The sequence below is a fragment of the Malania oleifera genome, chromosome 1 (assembly GCF_029873635.1).
Source record: "Malania oleifera isolate guangnan ecotype guangnan chromosome 1, ASM2987363v1, whole genome shotgun sequence".
In the NCBI taxonomy this organism is placed as follows: Eukaryota; Viridiplantae; Streptophyta; class Magnoliopsida; order Santalales; family Ximeniaceae; genus Malania; species Malania oleifera.
This window is the reverse complement of record NC_080417.1, coordinates 155,924,902-155,944,423: the sequence shown is the minus strand read 5'-3', so window position 1 is coordinate 155,944,423 and position 19,522 is coordinate 155,924,902. Positions and strand designations below refer to the sequence as shown.

At 35.8% G+C, this 19,522-nt stretch overlaps 1 protein-coding gene across 3 annotated transcripts in view; it reads left to right on the top strand.

The window, feature by feature from the left end:
• The window catches only part of LOC131168361 (actin-related protein 8), a 69,847-nt gene that overhangs the window by 48,124 nt on the left and 2,201 nt on the right, over nt 1-19,522 (top strand). For all 3 annotated transcript variants that reach the window (XM_058127738.1, XM_058127730.1, XM_058127744.1), the window contains 2 exons: nt 3,791-3,933; nt 5,260-5,405. In XM_058127738.1, the coding sequence (XP_057983721.1) occupies nt 3,791-3,933; nt 5,260-5,405 (289 nt within the window). The remainder of the gene's footprint in view (nt 1-3,790; nt 3,934-5,259; nt 5,406-19,522) is intronic.

Genomic DNA, 19,522 nt, shown 5'->3' with positions numbered 1-19,522 from the left:
TGCCTTGTATAATACTATCCATATCTTCCCAAAATTGTCTCTTAAGATTTTCTGCTAAGCCAACTTGAGGAGCATAAGCACTAATGATATTTATTATCTCTTGTCCTAATACTATTTTGATTTTTATAATTCTATCTCTTACTCTAGTTACATCTACAACGCTATCTTTTAAGTTTTTGTCTATAATAATGCCTACTCCATTTTTATGTTTTTCTTTTCCAGTGTACCAAAGTTTAAATCCTAATTTATCGATTTCTCTAGCTTTCTCCCCCACCCACTTAGTTTCTTGAAGGCAAATTATATTAATTCTTCTTCTAATCATTGTATCCACAATTTCCATGCTTTTACCCGTAAGTATCCCTATATTCCAAGTTGCTAATCTAATCCTAGTTTCCTGAACTAACGTCTTTACCTGCCCACGTCCAGAATGATGCAGGAACCCTCGCATATTTGACACCGTACCTGGGCGCCGACACGGCGCGTCGCTTCGGGGCGACGACCTAGCCCACCCTCGCCCACTTTTCGCTACACCCGGGTGGTTCAAGTGCAACGCGTCGCTCGTAGGGGACGCCCCAGCAAATATTCGGTAAGGATTTATATCATAGTGATCTGACAAATTTTACGCTGGCTCTTAGCTACCTAACGCAACCCTCCTCCTTAACCCGGGCTTGGGACCGGCTGTGTGTGAAAAAATTAGGACATTAAGTGCATTATTGAAGACTCTCCTAATGATAAATATTTTCCTATTAAAATTTTGGATTTTTATTCAACTCTAATTTATAAATCTTAATATATTTTTAAATAATTTCAAATAACCCTTATTTTCAAAATTTCATGCACTAGTGATTTCAGTAAGTCTCCCAATAAATCTTGACTTATGCAACCTTTAATTAAATCACTACCTACCTTATTTAAATAACTAAACTTAAAAAATACAATCCAAATAATATCACAAATATTTAACAAAATAAGTGTCAATAAATCTACTACTAACTCAAAAGTTATAGTAACTTCTTTAACAATCTTAAATCTATAATTTTTTAGTCTAAGTTATATAAATTCGATTTCAAATTACAAATGAAATCACATAACACAAATGATATCACTAATACTTAACTGAAAAAATGTCAATAAATCTTGTACTCATTCAAAACTTAAAACAACTAGTGTAATATTAAGTCTGATTTCTTTAAATCACTTAATACTTAACCTAACCAACAAAAATATTGCACACTAATAATCTTTTCAAACAACTAACACTAAATAATTATCATTGATAATTATTTTCACAAGTTCCAAACACTAATCACTAGTAACTATCTTGAAAAACACTATTTAAAATATACAATATTCAAAATGACAAATGACTATGAACCAAACCAGTTTAATATCTTTCATATGAAATCAATATTTTAAAACTGCACTGAAGCCCATTAGCTGATACCAAAGTAAGCCCGCAAGCAAGCAAGCCCACAAGTAAAATAGCAAATTGAAGTAGGCCTGCAAGCAAGCAGGCCCACAACTAAAATAGGAAACCAAGCAGGCCCATAAGTCATGGGAAGATGGAGAGAAATGTTAGCCTAGGCAATGGTTTTTATAAGCTGTTGTGGAGCCAACTCTTTCTTGGATTTTCGATGTGGGACAATTTGCATCCCAATCATGCAGCTCTCTCCCCCACTAACTTCCAAATCCCATTTCATTTCTAGCTTTCCCTCCCACTCAACTCCTAATCATGGTTATTAAGATCCCGATCTGGATCTTGTGATTCTACGATCTTACAATCCATACTTGTCTAATCGATCCAGATCTTAGGTAGAATCTTAATAAAGTAGGATCCTACTATCCTAGTAGGATCTTAGATCTTAGGATAGTGATCCTACTTGTGATCCTATCGATCCTACTTTTGCAATGGAATATGGATTTTTCCTATTTAGGATTTTAAGGAAAAAGGCCAAATATATATTTTTGTTCGCCCAAATACTTTACTTTTGCAGTTGGCACAAAATTTGGTCTATTTGGCTCAAATGCATTAAAATTAGGGCAAAATAATGAGCATGTTCTAGGATTTGTTTGATCCAAGTCAAGAGAGCAGTTGAGCATCTCTTGAAAGCTCTCTTTCTTCAAAATGCAAAGCTCTCTCAGAGCTTAGAGTTCTTGATAGGATAGATCCTAGGTTGTCTATCAGTAGGCTTGGATAGTTCCTTCTTCCAGCAACAATAGAGGCCAGCTGAGAGCTTTGAGATCAGCAGAGAGCTTCAACATATAAGCTGTTGCACAGTCAGGCTAAGAGCTTAAAGTTGCAGGCCTGTAGTAGTTATGCATTATCTTTGTAGTTTTTTTTACGTCCTCTTCTTTTTCTCTTATTATCGACAAGCCAGAGGCCTATTTTTTTCCCAAAGCAGAGAGCATGTAGTTTTCTTTTTCCTCTTCTTTTCTTTGCTACTAACAAAATGCTCTTCCTCTTTCTTCCTTCTTTTTTTCCTGTTTCTCCTCTTCTTCTTGTGTCTGATGACAAAACTGCCGAAATTGAGAAATTTACATCAGTTCATTGAATTAATATTAAAAATTTGTCCTTCCTTCCTCTCTTCATTCTTTTTTATTTTCTTTTTAGTTATAATTATTAAATAAATAAGCTAGCAACAGGCTAGCATTTGCAGAGACTTTGCAGTTCAGGCTATTCAGATTTTGTTATAGGGTCAAAATTGTTGAAGGAAAAACCTGCTAGGTGCTAGCTAGCATGCTAGCTACATTCCTGAAATGTATTTTAATTTCTTAAACTTACTACCAAGTTTTTAGGATTATTTTATTGAGAGTTGTCATAAATTTCCAAATATATAAATTTTTAATTTACTTTACATTGTAAGTAGAATCTTATGATCCACGATCCGATTCTAAGGACCCTCCCAATGATCCTGTGTAGGATCCCGATTCTAACAACCTTGCTCCTAATTCCCATTTCCCACATCGGAATATGGAAGTCTTCATAGGTCTACCCTCTTCTATATGAGCCCCCTTTCCCACGTGTTTAATGAACCAATGGTACTAATTATTTGGTAGTTTATTGTTTGGCTTGCTATTTAATAACTGAAATGAATAAAACATTCTAAGTATTAAATTTGAAATTGTGTCTCTTAATGAGCAAATTACCTAGCCTAATCGAGCTATTCACGAGCCGAAACGAGCTGAGCCCATTGTTGTTCAGGCTTGGCTCATTTAGCAAATGAGCCTGAAAACTGGGCTTGGGAATCTCTCATTTAGATAATAAAGGAGCCAAAATAGGCTCTTACTGAGCCGAGCTCTTGAGCAGCTTGGTTCGTTTACAGCCCTAACCACACCTCCTTGCTTGGCTTGTTTTTTTCTTTTTTTACTTATTAAATATTTTTTTTCTTCTTTGATATGATTTTGTACCCCCCTTAGTGCCTGCTAATACAGTAGTTACTCTTTGATTATCAGAAAAGGAAAAAAAGAAAAAAAAGAGGGATGGGATGAGATTACTACTCTAGGTACCATAGTGCCCAACCTGTGGCACTGGCTAAACCCAGCAAGAAAGGCTTTAGAGTGACCCTCCCTAAGGAAACGTTTGCACCTAGTGGAACTCAGACCAAGGGCTTACACTTCTCAAAGTGCTTATCTTGGCTCTCTCCTCACTGAATTGCTCCTTTGGGGTCACTTATTCTTATATGTCATTACTTATTGTTAACTTCCCATTTTGAGCTTTCATTTCCTTATAATTATGTCTCCACATGTAAATCACATCATTGTTTTGTACCTTTGCTTTTCTGCTTAACAGTTTTGAATGGTAAAGTAATGCGCGAGGTGGGTGTTGAAGTTGCGGGACTTGGAGCATTAAAGCTTACAGGATTCCTCAAAGAACAGATGCAACAGAGAAACATGGATTTTGAGTCATTGTACACTGTTCGCACACTTAAAGAGGTAATATGATTGAGTCTTCTCTCTTTATGCAAAAAGTTGAGCAATTTGTTCTCTTGCTCTTTGTTCAGTATGTGAGTGTTTAATGCGGCATCCCATGAACAGGATGGGAGTCACTGTTTGTTCTCTTCTTCTTTTTGGAAGAGGGGGGTATAGATTTAGTCCAAAATTTCAAATTTTAACATGACTCTTGACAATTAGGTAAAACATTTCGGAGTGACCAAAAAAAAAAGTGCAGATTCTACCAGAGAAGGTGGTCAAGAACGAGTTATAGAGTAAAGTTCACATGCACTTAGATGACTCTTTAAGAGTCTCTAGTCTCTACAGATTCTTGGATATTCTACTGAATGGGTTGTTAAGAATGAGCTGTGGAGTAAATTTCATGTGCTTTTAGATGACTCTTAACGGTCTCTACTCTACAGATCCTTGGATCTGGAAGCAAATGATTCCTTGTTCCGCGTAGAATATAACAAGAAGGCCTTCTTAGAGTGCACTACTTCGGTTTTCCTTATCATAAAATTAACTTGTACAAAAAATAGTAAGAATTAATATTTTTCACCCCTAAGGTTTGGTTTAGGCTATAAAGCATTATGGGAATGGCGATCCTTAATTTTTTCACTCCTGAGGTTTGGTTTAGGCAATAAAGAATGGTATGGGAATGGTGATCCTCCAGACCTTACCGATGTCCAAAAAATATACACATGCAAATAATGTCATACATGGGGATTTTAGGTGCATAATAAGCAGTGCCTGTTTGTATGACAAATGCCACGCACATTTGTTTATATGTAACACTGATTCAGTAATTGTAAATTAGTTTTTTTTTGGCTAGATTAAATTAACTGTCTTAACATCCACTTAATGGTACATTGCTAGCTCTATTTTCAATTTGTACAATTTGCTGGTCTGTAAATTTCTAGTTTTATATTTGAGGTCTTCCAAATGACGTTAGTGGATCCCATTATGTTTGTTCAGAAAATTAGCAACTTCACCAAGGTTGTGGTGGGTGTAAATGCTAAGTAAGGGAGTGATCCCTTTTCGTTACAAAATACGGAGTACGAATCCCTAGAAAATCTAATATGATGAGGGAAAAACTTGAAGGTTCATATGCCTGGAGCTTGGTATATCGTCCTAATCCAACATTTCCTAGAAGATTTACGGTCCTTGAGCTTGAAAAGACTGAATCTTTTGAGGGAAGATGAAAATGTGCAGTTTTTATTTTTCTGTTGTCTTTCAAATTTGTGTACAATGCTTCTCAAATAAAGTATTTTCATTTGTGACATTTTTCTTCATGATGACTGATATTTTGATGGTTGGCTGAATGTGCAGAACCTATGTTATGTTGCTGTTGATTATGAAGCTGAGCTATCTAAAGATACAAATGCTTCATTTAAAGTTTCAGAAAGTTGGTTTACTCTTTCAAATGAACGCTTTAAAACAGGAGAGATCTTATTCCAGCCACGCATTGCTGGAGTGTAAGTTCATTTCTATCACATTTTGATTAAGCATTGTGAATTACTTGCATAAAATTTTACTCAATTGGTGTTATTTAAATGATTCAGAGTTTCAGTTAGTTACTCTCTTTAAATGTTCTTTAAAAGCCAACATTTCTTTTGGGAGTTGCCTCATAAGTATGTTACAATTACAACTGATGCGTATGAAGGGCTAAAGCATGATCCTTATCTTGGCAGTTGTAATCATTTGATCATTGATCATGTTTATCCAAAACTGCAATGTGTTCAATTTTTAATATGAAATTTGAATGCAATTGGAAATTTAATTTAAAATATAGCTCGTTAGCCTCGTTTCACTTTGTGCGAAAATCGATTAAATGTTGTATACTGGACTAGTAGACTGTGGACCAGTCCAATCTGGGTTCAAAAGGTCAGTGAGTTTGGAGCTGGTTGACATCAACTTTTTACTCGAAAAAATCACTTAAAATGCAAGTCAAGAGTTTCAAAACCTTCTCCACACTTGGCATGCTAGAGGGCTTCTCACAACCAAGCTAGTGTTCATTTTATATGTGCAATTTATATATTTTATGATGATACTATTTTCTTTTTATAAGATCATAGGGAGTCTCTTGTTAATATACTTTCTATTTTGCAATTGTTTGAGAGGATCTCTGGTTTAAAAATAAATTTGGGGAAGAGTGGGTTAGCTTGTATTAATTTGGATATTTCTAGATCTTTGGAATTGTCCTCTTTAGTTTGGTGTGGTATTCTTGATTGGGCTGTGAGTTATTTAGTTGTGCCTCTAGGTGGTAATCCTAGATCCCTTGGGTCTTTTGGGTTCCTACGGTAGGTATCTAGGAGTGTACAAAAATTACCAAAAAGCAGAGCGAAATACATTTCAGTTTGGTTTTTCAATTCTCAGTTGCAGTTTTTAAAATAAAAACTTTGGCTTTGATTTCCATCAGAACAATGAACCGAAGAACAAGAAAAACTGAGTAAATTAAATTATGTTATAATTTTATTTAATATTTATGATGATTTTTTGTATACTTAGATTCATACATTTTTTAATAGTTTAATTATAATTAGTTATTCCATCCAATGAATAATAAATATTTTAACTCTGATTTCCATCCGTTGTGTATGGGAAGGGAATATGTTTCGGTTTCTTAAAATACCAACACCACCCTGCTTGCTCTCCCAATTCACATGGTGGGCCTTAAAGCCAAGCCAATAGCCCAATTTTAAGGCTGTGGCTGTTCAAGGTAGGCGTAAGAGCTCACTGCTCAGCCAGCCCATGGAAGGTTACTATTTGTTCCTATAGTTCAAACAAAATTGAATTTAACTGAACCATATTTGAAAATTGGAGGTTTGGTTTTTTTATTAACCGATGGTTTATGGTACAGTTTTGATTTTTTATATTTGAAAACTGAGCAATTTGGTTATTTGGCAATTACCAAACCGAAAAAATCCAATTACACGCTTAGGGGCAAAGAAGGTGCCTAAGAGATTGGACGGGTGGAAGGGTGCTTTATTTTCTCTAGGTGGGTGTATTAAACTCATTCAGGATTGCCTTGCTAGTATTCCTCCTTATTTCTTGTTTATCTATAGAATACCTTTGAGGGTAGCTAGTAGTATTGAAAAGATCATGAGAAGTTTTCTTTGGTCTGGGGTCAGGGAGCATAAAGATCATTTGGTTAGGTGAGAGGTTGTTTGTAGGTATGAAAAGGAGGGGGTTTTGGGTATTGGTAAGTTGGTGTCTAAGAACATTTCTTTGATGTGTAAATGGTTGTGGTTATTGTCCTTAGAGGGATCTTCCCTTTGGTACAAAGTTATTAAAAGTAAATTTGGCCTGCAAGATAATGTGTGGGATGCTAATAATTGTTTCATATGTTCTTGTCGTAGTCCTTGGAAGGGTAGTTCACATGTTCATCTTTTCCCCATTTGTTTAGATTGTCTTCTTTGCACAATGAACCAATTTCTTCTTTCTTTATTTCTAATGGTGCTGGTTTCTATTGTTTCCAATTTTGTAGGGCTCTTAATGATAGGGAAGTCTTGGAGCTAGCCTCCTTAGTTTATTGGATGGTATGTTCCTCTCCCAAAGGAGAGACTATCATCTTGAATTCTTGATTCTTCTTGGGAGTATTCTTGTAAATCTTTTTTTTTTTTCAGCATTTAACCAACAAAAGCTTGTGTTTCCCGCTTTATAGTTCCATTTGGAAAGTTAAAGACCCATTTAAAATTAAGGCTTTTATTTGGTTGGTTGTTCGTAATGGAGTTTGTTAGTGGTTATTTGGCCATTTAGCATTATTATTATGTGTTAGATTTATGTTAATAAGTGTGAGTTAGTAAGGGTATTATGGTCATTGGTATTGTACTTGACATATATTATAAATATACAGAGAGAACTATCATTGAGTTAAGGTCTTCCATTTTACCTAATTATTCAACATGGTATCAAAGCAAGATTTGACCTAAACCCTAATTGCATAACCGCTGCTAAATCAAACCGTAGACATCATAATACCACGCAGCTTGCTGCAGTAGAAGGGTCATCAGCATCACCAAAGTCCAGGAACAGCTTCACCAGTTGCCGGAAAATACTGCAGTCATGGAAAAATCCTGGATGCTGCTGATGTCTTCAACACCTCAAGAAATACCTCATATTTTGCAAAACTAACCACATAGCAAGCCACAGACCTGCCGATCTGCCAGCCCTTAAAATTTCATAGCCAGAGGATTTCCCATGTGCCCCCACACGCTGGCAGTAAGCTGATGGTGCCGCACATGAGACTTTTTGGAGCAGCTATTTTGCTCTGATTTTCTCCCTAATGTCTTGAATCCTTCCTCACACCATAATACCAAGTTGCTTTTTGGTCCAAAGGGATCATCTTTTTCAATTGATCATGTGCGGCATTCCGGAAATGTTTGCTTGCTAATGCCTGAAGCTGTTGTTCAGTAATTATAGAGTTCATTGAGGCCTGAAACAGTAATATTGCTGTGTTCTTGATTTGTTTTTTATCTTGTTCACTGTGTGCTTGTGGTTTGCTCCAGTTGTAGAACGTTGTGTGTTGGGACGGTCCATGAATTCAAGGAGAATGTCGTTCGCTGTGTACTTCAGAGGCTGTTTGGTACTGTTACAGCTGCATGTTAGTTTGTTGGGGATGTGTTTAAGTCTCTTGGAGTAGGGGCAGCATTTTTACATTGATTTTGTAGGGTTGTGGCAGTGCTATGTCCAGTTGTTTAAGCCTCCTGGAGCAGTGGCAGCATTTATACATTGATTTCGTAGGGTTGTCGCAGTGCTATGTCCAGTTGTTGGTGACTCGTTCGTGGTTGAATCAATAGGTGGCTTGTTTGTGTTTGGTTTGGTTGGTCTGAAAAAAAAATTGACTTGTGGTTGTTTTGGTTGGTCTAGAAGTTCACTTTTGGAATCCCAAGAGCATTTTGTTTGCTGTGTATTTCTGATTTGCTGCTGTCTCGAGGTTGTGTGTGTGTTGTGATGGTGTCCTCAATTCCCAAAAGCATATTTCCATAATCAGGCATTTGTTCAGGTGAAACAGCATACTATAACTATCTCGGAGGAAGAGTATTCGAGATTCCTAGAGTATCAAACATCCCCACAGGCATCTCATCACATTGCATCTTTTGCTCAGAAGGGTGATCCTACAATTTGTATGTTATCTTTTATCTCTCCCACTAGTCCTTGGATTATTGACTCTGCTACTACTGACCATGTGACAGGTGTAACCAACTTCTTTTCTGCCCTCTAATATTCTAAAAATCTATCTCAAGTTATTTTTGATGATGGATCCACGACTACAGTTTAAAAGGATAGGAACAGTAAATCCTACTCTCATCATCTCTCTATCTCCTTCTTTATACATTTTAAGTCCCCATTCAATCTTATGTCAATTAGTAAACTTATAAAGGCACTAAATTACTCTATAACCTTCTTTCCTAATTCTATGATTATTTAGGTTTTGAAGACGAGGAAGACAATTGGTACAGGGCGTGAGGCTCGTGGACTCTACCACTTTGAGTCGCTGTCTTCTCCCATTGCTTGCACAGCCACTGCTACACCGCTTCAAATCCATTGTCGCCTTGGCCATCTATTCTTGGACAAATTAACACAACTAGTTCCTACCTTGAGTTTTGTGTCTAGTCTCGAGTGTGAGTCATGTTAGTTGACAAAACATCATCGTGTTCCCTTCGCTTCCCAAGTCAACAAACGGGTAGATAATCTTTCTCATGCTCGTCTATTCTGATGTTGGGGTCCGAGTTGTTCCATGTCGAAATTGGGGCTTCAATACTTTGTTACATTTGTCAATGACTACTCCAAGATGACTTGGTTGTATTTAATGAAAGATAGTTATGAGTTTAATATCTTTTGTGCCCTCTATTCTCAAATAAAGGCTTAGTTGCTATGCCAATCAAGATACTTCGTAGTGATAATGCTAAGGAGTACTTTAGTACCCAATTCAGTACCTATATGACTAATTCTAGTATGATCCATTAGACTTCTTGTGTCGACACTCCACGGCACAATGGAATTGCAGAATCGAAAAACAAATATATTCTCAAAGTTACTCATACCCTATTCTATCAGATGAATTTCCCCAAAGTTTTTTGGAGTGATGTCGTGCTCACTGCTTGCTCTCTCATTAAAAAAATGTCATCCTCTGTCCTTGGTGGTAAAATCCCATATTCAGTTATGTTCCGTAAGGCTCCTTTGTTCTCCCTTCCTCGTATATTTGGTTGTCTTTTTTGTCCATCAGTTAACTCTAAGAATGGATAAGTTGGATCCTTGTTCTATCAAATACATTTTTCTAGGGTATTCCTATTCTCAAAAGGGATATCAACATTATAGCCCTACTCTACATCGATTCTTTGTCTCTGCTGATGTTTCCTTTTTTGAATCTACACCATACTACTCTGATTCTTTGAGTTCTTTTGACCTTAATGAGCCCTTTCCTCTACCCTGTCTTCCATATCCTAACCTAATATCTGTGCCCAATCCTCCAACATATTCATCTAGTTTGAGTTCTTCTCGTCACTTGGATCATCCCAATTTGCAGGTATACACACGGTGACTCAAGGGAGGAGAGCTTGCTCTAGCTTCCACTTCTACGCCTTTAGTTCCCTTGTTAGATGATCCTATTTCCCAAGATGTTGATCCGCCTATTGCTGTTCGAAAAGGTAAACATAGTTGTACCCAACATTCAATCTCTAATTTTGTTTGTTATGATTTTTTTGTCACCCTCATATTACTGTTTTGTTCGTACTTTGTCTTCTGTTGGTCTACCAAGATCTATTTCTGAAGCCTTGTCCCATTCTGGGTGGAGAAATGCAATGATAGAAGAGATGCTTGCTCTACAGGATAATGATACTTGGGACTTAGTACGTATTCCTTCTGATAAATCTATGGTTGGTTGTCGTTGGGTGTACACTATGAAGGTTAATCCAGATGGTTCCTTGGCTCGATTGAAGGCTCGCCTTGTTACTAAAGGATGTACTATAGTGTATGGCTTGGACTATTCAGACACATTCTCCCCTGTAGCCAAACTCGCCTTAGTACATTTGTTCATCTCCTTAGCCACCACCCATCATTGGCCTCTACATCAGTTAGATGTGAAGAATGATTTCCCACATGGTGATCTTCAAAAGGAGGTTTATATGGAGTAACCACCTAGGTTTGTTGCTCAGGGGGAGTCAGTCTCTGTGTGTCGGCTCAAGAAGTCACTATATGGTTTGAAATAGCCTCCAAGGGCATGGTTTGGTTGCTTCAATACTGTAGTACTTGAGTTTGGCCTTCAACGATGTGTTGTAGATCATTTTGTATTTTATTGACATGCTCTGTCCAAAAAGATTTTGCTTATAGTTTATGTGGATGATATTGTGATTGCTGGTGATGATGATCAAGGTATTCGAAGCCTGAATCATTTCCTACAGACTAAGTTTCAAACAAAGGATTTGGGACCATTGAAGTACTTCTTGGAATCTTGGGAATAGAAGTATCAAGATCTTGTACACAAACTGTCTTGTCTCAAAGGAAGTATGTTCTTGATCTTTTTGATGAAATAGTGCTGCTAGGATCCAATAATAAGTTGCTTCCAGATGTGGGTGATTTGTTGCCTAACCTAGGACAGTACCAAAGACTTGTTGAAAAGTTGAATTATTTTTACAGTCACCTGACCAGATATATCCTTTGCAACCAGTGTTGTGAGTTAGTTTCTCGATTACCCGAGAACAAGTCACTGGGATGTAGTAATTTGCATTTTGAGATATCTCAAAGGTGCACCAGGAGAGGTCTCTTTGATTAGGATCGGGTTCATGCTCATATTCAGGGATATACAGATGTAGATTGGACTGGTTCACCTTACAACCGAAGATTCACAATTGGCTACTGTATCTTTTTCAGTGGTAATTTGGTGTCTTGGAAAGTAAGAAACAAAAAGTGGTGGCCAGGTCAAGTGCTGAGTCAAAGTATAGGGCTATGGCACACACTATATGTAAACTTGTTTGGTTGAAGAACATGTTGAATGAATGTGTGACAATTGAGTTGCTATTCATATTGCCTCCAACCTATTCTTCCATGCGTAGACAAAGCACATTGAAGTTGATTGTCACTTTATTTGGGAGAAACTTGTACAGAAGCTCATCACAACCACTAATGTGAAGTATGAGTTTCAGCTTGCTAATTTATTCATTAAAGCCTTAGGAGGTGTTTGTGTGAAATTCATTTGTAACAAGCTAGGAGAATACGATATATATGTTCCCGCTTGAGTGGGAGTATCACTGGTTATTTAGTCATTTAGCATTATTATTATTATTATTATTATTATGTATTAGAGTTATGTTAATAAGTGTGAGTTAGTAAGGGTATTACGGTCATTGGTATTTTACTTGACATATATTATATAGGGAAAGACCTATCATTGAGGTAAGGTCTTCCATTTTACCGAATTATTCAACAGAGTTAACACTAACAATATGTTGCACAGTAGGAGGCCTTTTAAGGCTTTATCACTGGATGTTTGTTCCTTGCTTTCAAAATTAAGAATCTGCTTCTTACTTTTTCATGCATTGCTCCTTTTCCTGGAGGGTGTGGAACAACCTTTTTGGTTTATATGGAGAGAATTGGGTGTGTCCGCAGTCGGTGGAAGATTTCTTTGCTATCCATTTTCAGGTTTTCGAAGGGGTAAGGATGCTTTGGTCTTGTGGAGATGTGCAATTTTTGCAGTTTTGGGGGGGATTTGGCTGGAATGGAATGCTCATATTTTGCGGGGAAGAAGATGTCTTTGGTTATGCTTTCGGATAGGATTCAGTATTTGGCCTCTTTGAGGGCATTTTGCAGTGACTGTTTCGTAGGGTTTTTGTTTTCTGATTTGCAGCATGTGATTGGTTGGGTTTTGATTTATTTTGATTCTGTTTTGTATTTTTTAAGGGGGATTACTTATGCTCCTTCAAAAAATTATATATTTGAGATAATAGTATAGTACTGACTGTTTTCAGCAATAAAATTATTTTCTTTTCTATCCGATTCTAAATACTGAAATTAAAATTATTCTTGAATACAAAATTTGAACCTTTACCCAACTGGAAATATATTTTAAACTACCTCATCTACCATATGGTAATAGTTGCATAAATTTTTTTTATTGAAAAAGAAGAATATCATTAAATAGAAAAAGAATGTACAAAACAGGAAAGAAATCCTCCTAATAAGAAAACAAAAAACAAAAATAGAAAAACTAAAAAAATTAAAGAGAACAGCTGACAATCCCGATTCCCTTGAAACAACCAGCAGAAATAGCCCATAATGAAGCCAAATATTGAAGATTCTAAGCTGTGAATTAGGCGAATGCCATTATGATGGTTCGAGTGCCTAAGATAAAAAGTTCTTCTCCTTCTAATTTCAGACCTATAGCTCGTTGTAATATCCTAGACAAGCATATAATAAAAATTTTAGTAATAGGTTTCAATGTTGCCTGGCTTCTTTTATAAGTCCAAATCAGACTGCTTTCGTTAAACAAAGGTACATTCGAGATAATGTTCTTTTAGTTCAAGAGCTCTTGCACAATTACTATTCTAATTTGGAATCTCCTAAATTTGCTTTAAAAGTGGACTTAGAGAAAGCTTTTGATTCTGTTGAATTGGATTGCCCGCTTAATTTTTGTCAATTGGATTTTACAATGTTTGAACTCCCTATTTCTCTTGAGCTATTAATTGTTTTCTTGAAGGCTTTTTCAAGGGCAAAAAGGAGGCTAGGGGATCCAATTTCCCCGTACTTATTTCTGATGGTAATGAAGGTTCTTAACCAAAATCCTTATGAGAGCTGCCACTCATGGACATTTATGTTTTGGCAGTAATGTAGCAAGCTTAGTATCACTAACTTGTTCTTTGCCATTTGCTTGCGGTGATGCAAATTCTGCGAGAAGTATTAAGCATGCTTTGACTCTTTTATTTTATCTCTAGTTTGAAGTTTGATTCTGCCAAGTTGGAAAATTTCCTTTCTGGTAGTCCTGATCTAGTCAAGCTTGAAATTATTTGTATTCTGGGAATTCCTGAAGGTAATCTAAGTATTGTGATCTTGTCCTGGTTGCTAAGAAAATTAGTAAGTATGATTGTGCTGTTTTAATTGAGGTAATTTGTCAAAAAATCCACAGTTGGCCTCATCCTTTTCCCTCTTATGCTGATTGTCTTTCCAGCTCATAAAATAAGTTGTTCCAAGTATACAGGGTGAGAAGTAAGGTGTAATCCCAAGAGGGGGGGTGAATTGGATTTTTAAAACTTCTTTAGAAACTTTAGTTTAATCCTTGTTGATTGCAACCACACTCTCTAATCAGCAACGCCATTCTTATCAAATAACTTATTTATATTAACCAATAAAGATGTTGCTTATTCAGCTTCTAGAATTTAAACAGATAAAATATCAGATCAGATTTATATACCAAAGATAATATTAATTTCAAAAAATTATCTTAAGTGTCCTTGCAATTTTGTTTCAATAGAATGATGTATTAAACTCAGTTTTAATATTCAGCACTTCAGTATTTGAATCTAATGCTTCAATATATAATCAGATTTTCAGAATCAAATTTTCTTATAAACAATGAATAATGATAGCTTCAATGAATAATTCCAATAAATCAATCTGGAGATTCTTTGTAAAATAGATGAGATAAGCACAAGATTTAAGTCAGCTGTGTATTTCAATAATTTCAACTTTCAAAAATTTAATCCAATCAAAAACCTTGATTCAAATCAGTGTTCAAAAAAATCCAAACTTCCTGCACTATTAAAACATCCACGCAGTTAATATGTTTGCAGAAATTTAAAGAGATTTAGGAAAGAGGAGAGACACGAGATTTTTACAAGGTTCGACCAGCAGCCTACGTCCTTGCCTCAAGCAACTGCTGTGAAGATTTCCCCTTCCAACTTCTTTACAGACCAAGTTACAACCTCTCCGTATCAAGTGGAGATCCCTCTCTAATAAGAATGGCCCTTCTCGTTAGCCAACGATTCAACAACCCTGAATCGTCAAACAACAAGAGAAACAAGAAACAACTTGTGTACAAGAAAAGCTCTCAACAAGAGCAGATTAGTACAGTTGAATACCAATATATTTCAATCAAAAATTAATATAAAAGCGTGCATCTCAGATTTTTATCACCGGGATTCTGATTAGATTTGAAAAACTCAGTAGAAGAGATCATAAATTGTGAGTTTGTATCAGTAAGAACACAACAAGATTTCAGAAAATATTTGAGCAAGAAAGCTTTGAACAGTTAAAAGAATTTAGATTGATTGCTGCTTGTAGGTATGTATGATCTTTAGGTTTACCATGTATTTATAGATAGAAAAAGTTAATTTTCGTATTCCCCAAGTTTCTTAGAGTGTTTCCCAAGTTTTCACAAGATTTGGGGACCAAGCAATCCAATTTACGAAGGTCAGTCGATTGAGACTATCGGGGTCAGTCGCCTGATCTTTTATAAAACAGCAAATTTTGAAAGTCAGTGTAGTGTCAATTGCCTAATCCTGAATGGTTAGTCGCCTAAGCTTTTACAGTTCAGTAAATTTCAAAAGTCAGTACTGAGTCAGTCGCCTAAGCCTGAGAGATCAGTCGCCTGATTCTATTATGTTTGCTCAAATTTTTAACAACTTAATTAAGTCAATCAACTGATGAAACACTATCAGTCGCCTGATCTTACAACTTTCAGAAATTTCCAAAAACTTTGATTTTAATCTTTAATCTTGGAAAACTTAATTGAGTCTTTAAAACATTTTCCGAGGTGTTCAAAAATAGGTCTCTAAGTCCATAATGATTCCTAAGAGTTTCAAACACTTACATTGAGATTTGCGAAGTACTTACATGAGACTTCTTAAGATTCTAACTTTCTAAAACATTAAGTCTTCATGCATTTTGCTTCCATTCTTTGAGTCTATCTTGTCTTCATTCTTCAATAGACTTTAAGCTTCATTTGACCTTCTATCTTTGAGTCCAAGCTTTTAATGAACTTCATTGAGCACTTGAGATCTTGAACCTTTTATTAAAACCATTTGAATCCTAAAACATCATCACTTAACCAAATATGTTAAGTTCCCTTGATTTGTTATCATCAAAATAAGATTCTTAAGCCTCATTAGGCCAACACAAGGGTACCAGCATTCTGCTTTGTCTCAGGTTGTGAGTAAAGGTTTAGAGCAAATTTGTAAAGCTTTCCTCTGCAAGGGCAATGTCTGGATTACAGAGAGCTATGAGGTTAGCTGGTAGGATATTAAGGAGGGTGGCTTGGGTTTAAAGTTGATTATCAAGTTTCTGCTCTTACGGTGCTTTGGAATATCCATGTCTCAAAAGGTTTTTCTTTGGGTTAGTTATCCACACTTTCAAATTAAGGGTAGAGGTATTCAGGGCTAAAAGCATTTCTTGCAGACTAAGTTTTAGACCAAAGATTTGCGACCATTGAAGTATGTTTTGGGTATAGAAGTGTCAAGATCTTGTATGGGAACCGTCTTGCCACAAAGGAAGTATATTATTGATGTTTTAGATGAGAATGGGATGTTGGGATCATTGATATGGCTATGGATTTTAACAGTAAACTAGTAGTGCAAATATGGGTGATTTGTTGCCCAACCCAAGATGTCACTCGGCTGGATATATCTTTCCCAACAAATGTTGTGAGCCAGTTTCTTGATTCTCTAAGAACAAGTCACTGGGATGTAGTAATTCGCATCCTGAGATATTTTAAAGGTGCACCTAGGAGAAGTCTCTAATATGTAGGGATATACTAATGTAGATTGGGTCGGGTACTGTATTTTTGTTGGTGGTAATTTGGTTTCTTGGAGGAGTAAGAAACAAACTATGGTGGCTAGGTCAAGTGTTGAGTTAAGAGTATAAGGTCATGGCTCACGCTACATGTGAACTTGTTTGGTTGAAGAACATGTTGGAAGAGATGGATTTTCCGTATTCCCAGTCTATGGAGTTGATGTGTGATAATCAAGGTTTCATTCATATTGCCTCCAACTCAATCTTCTATGAGCAAACAAAGCACATTGAAGTTGATTGCCACTTTGTTTGGGAGAAATTCATGCAAAACCTCATTATCACCACTCATGTGAGTCTGATTTGTAGCTTGCTGATTTATTTACTAAAGCCTTGGGTGATGCTTGTGTTAAATTCATTTGTAACAAATTAGGAGCACATGATATCTATGTTTCAGCTTGAGGGGGTGTCTTGATTATTATTTTAGTCATTTTGCATTATTAGTGTGTTAGTGATGCATTAGTGAGGGTTAGTAAGGGTATTATGGTCATTGGGATGTACTTTGACATATATTATAAAGAGAGGGAGAGAACTATTGTGATTAGGTCTTCCATTTTACCCAATTATTCGATAGGGAGTATATGGGCAAGCAACCCTCCCCATCCCCTCCCCTCCCCCTCCCCCTAAAATACCAAAACAAAAAAGGCCGTCTGGATTTTGAATGCTGCTGGAGCAATCTTCTTCTTACTATGCTTGGGGCCAAATAAGAGAGAGAAATTCAGCTGTAAGCTGGTATTCTGCTGTTTGGTTCAAACGTCACATTCCTAGGCAGTTTTTTTCTTTGTTGATTGGCTGTGTTGGACAGATTTATGATTTTAGATGGACTATTCTCTTGGGGGATGGTCAGTTCTTTGCTTTGCCTTATTTGGCAAATTGCTATGATTCAGTTGAAAGTAGAGATACCATCTTTTATTTGGTTGAAATGCTGTCAAGAAGACATACTGCAGGATTTCAATGCCTTTTGGATTTCAAAGGAGATCTTGCTTGAATGAGCAGGTTTTCTGCTCTGGGCACAAATTCTGCTGCTGTTATTTATAAGTTGGCTTGGGTTGCCCTAATTTACCACATTTGGAAGGCAAGGAACTCTCTGATATGGTTCAGAAAATCATATTTGTCTTTGATGTCAAAATAGATCTCAGGCTTTAGGGCTTAAGATAGATTTATATTCTCTTCTCATTGTGTAGGCACTAGTTTGTTCTTTGTTTCTTGTTCCTACCCTTTGTTAAGGTGTCCACTTGCCCTCTTCCTCATGCTCTTAATAGACCTGGCAAAGCAGATCGGGTCAGATAATCCGTGACAGATAAGGCGGATTATCGGGTGAAGAAATCACAATTCATATTCGACTCGTTTAAATAGCGGATTAGGCGGTTTCAGGTCGGATAATTCATGGCGGATGGGCGGATAATCCGCCATTCTCAAATATAATTTTATTAAAAATTTATTTTGTATCATAATAATTTAAGTTGTATATGATAACTTGTAATTAGTTTGTGTATTAACTTTTCTAGTAATTATATCAATCATTCAATCGTTTATACCAATTAACAATTCCTGATTCATGTAATATTTTCTTTTATGATATTTTGTCCATTGCTTAAACTATGCCTATTTCACTATATGAGGATTCCATGATATTTTATTTTCCTTTTTATAATATTTTTTTTTGTGGTAATTCCTAGGATTATAAAAATGTTAAAGTTTAATCCTTTCAATAGAGCGAACACATGCAAACTCTTGGATCAAGAGTTGATCAACAACCACACACTAAAAATATCAAGTTCATTTTTTTTTTAATGTGAAAAACTCATGTTTAAACAGTTAAGACATCACATAAAAAATACATGGAAAATTTTTCTTGCCTATTTTACTTTAATCATAGTGACACAATTTTACTTATAGACTATTTTTTATAATAATAATAATAACATCGAAGCAATCAAATTAATACATACCATGCTAAATCGTCTTCAATGGCCTCAAACGAACTTTTAAGATGACGTTGGAAGTAACTAAGTTAATACATACCAACAAAACCCCGTGTGGGAAAAACTTAAAAAAAAATAGGGTAAAATATAAGCCAAAAATCAATCGATTGATCATAAATCAATTTTTTAATTATATTTAATTTATTAAGAATATATATATATATATATGTATATATGTGTGTATATATATATATATGTATATATGTATGTATGTATAATACCTAATAGTCTTAAAAGATTCGAGCTGACTCAAATATGTGGGATGGGTAACTATAGTGCCCTCTAACTTCATGTTAGTTTTGTCGAATGTAATGGGAGTAGAAAGATACGGAATGAAAATTTGAATATAAAAAAGGATAAAATTAGATAATAAATTCAATTCTATTCACCATCCCTAATATTTCATTCTATTTATATGTACCAAACATATAAACAAAAGTCTGTTGTTGTCTCCATGATCTTCTCAAGTCAAGCCCTTCTAAAAATTTCAGCACGAGTATTGCATCACAATTTAAATTATAAAAAACCAAATTAAATTGCAATTTGTATTTAAAAAAAAAAATAGGACTTTAATGATAATTTAGTTTCATTACTCTGAGGAACCAAACCTAGCAAACAAATAAATAAAATTTCTCCCCAAAATAAGAGCAAAGCCCATTGCCCCATAATTTGGTAAAAGAGGAGAGTGGTTTTGATAAAATACAGTAATGTGATTTTGTGTGTCAAAAATCAGTGTGCACAGCTATGGCGCTTCCCCTATCCCTTCGTTTCCGATAGCATCTCCCGCAGCTACCCAAAAACCTACACCCCTCACTCTCACTCTCTCTATC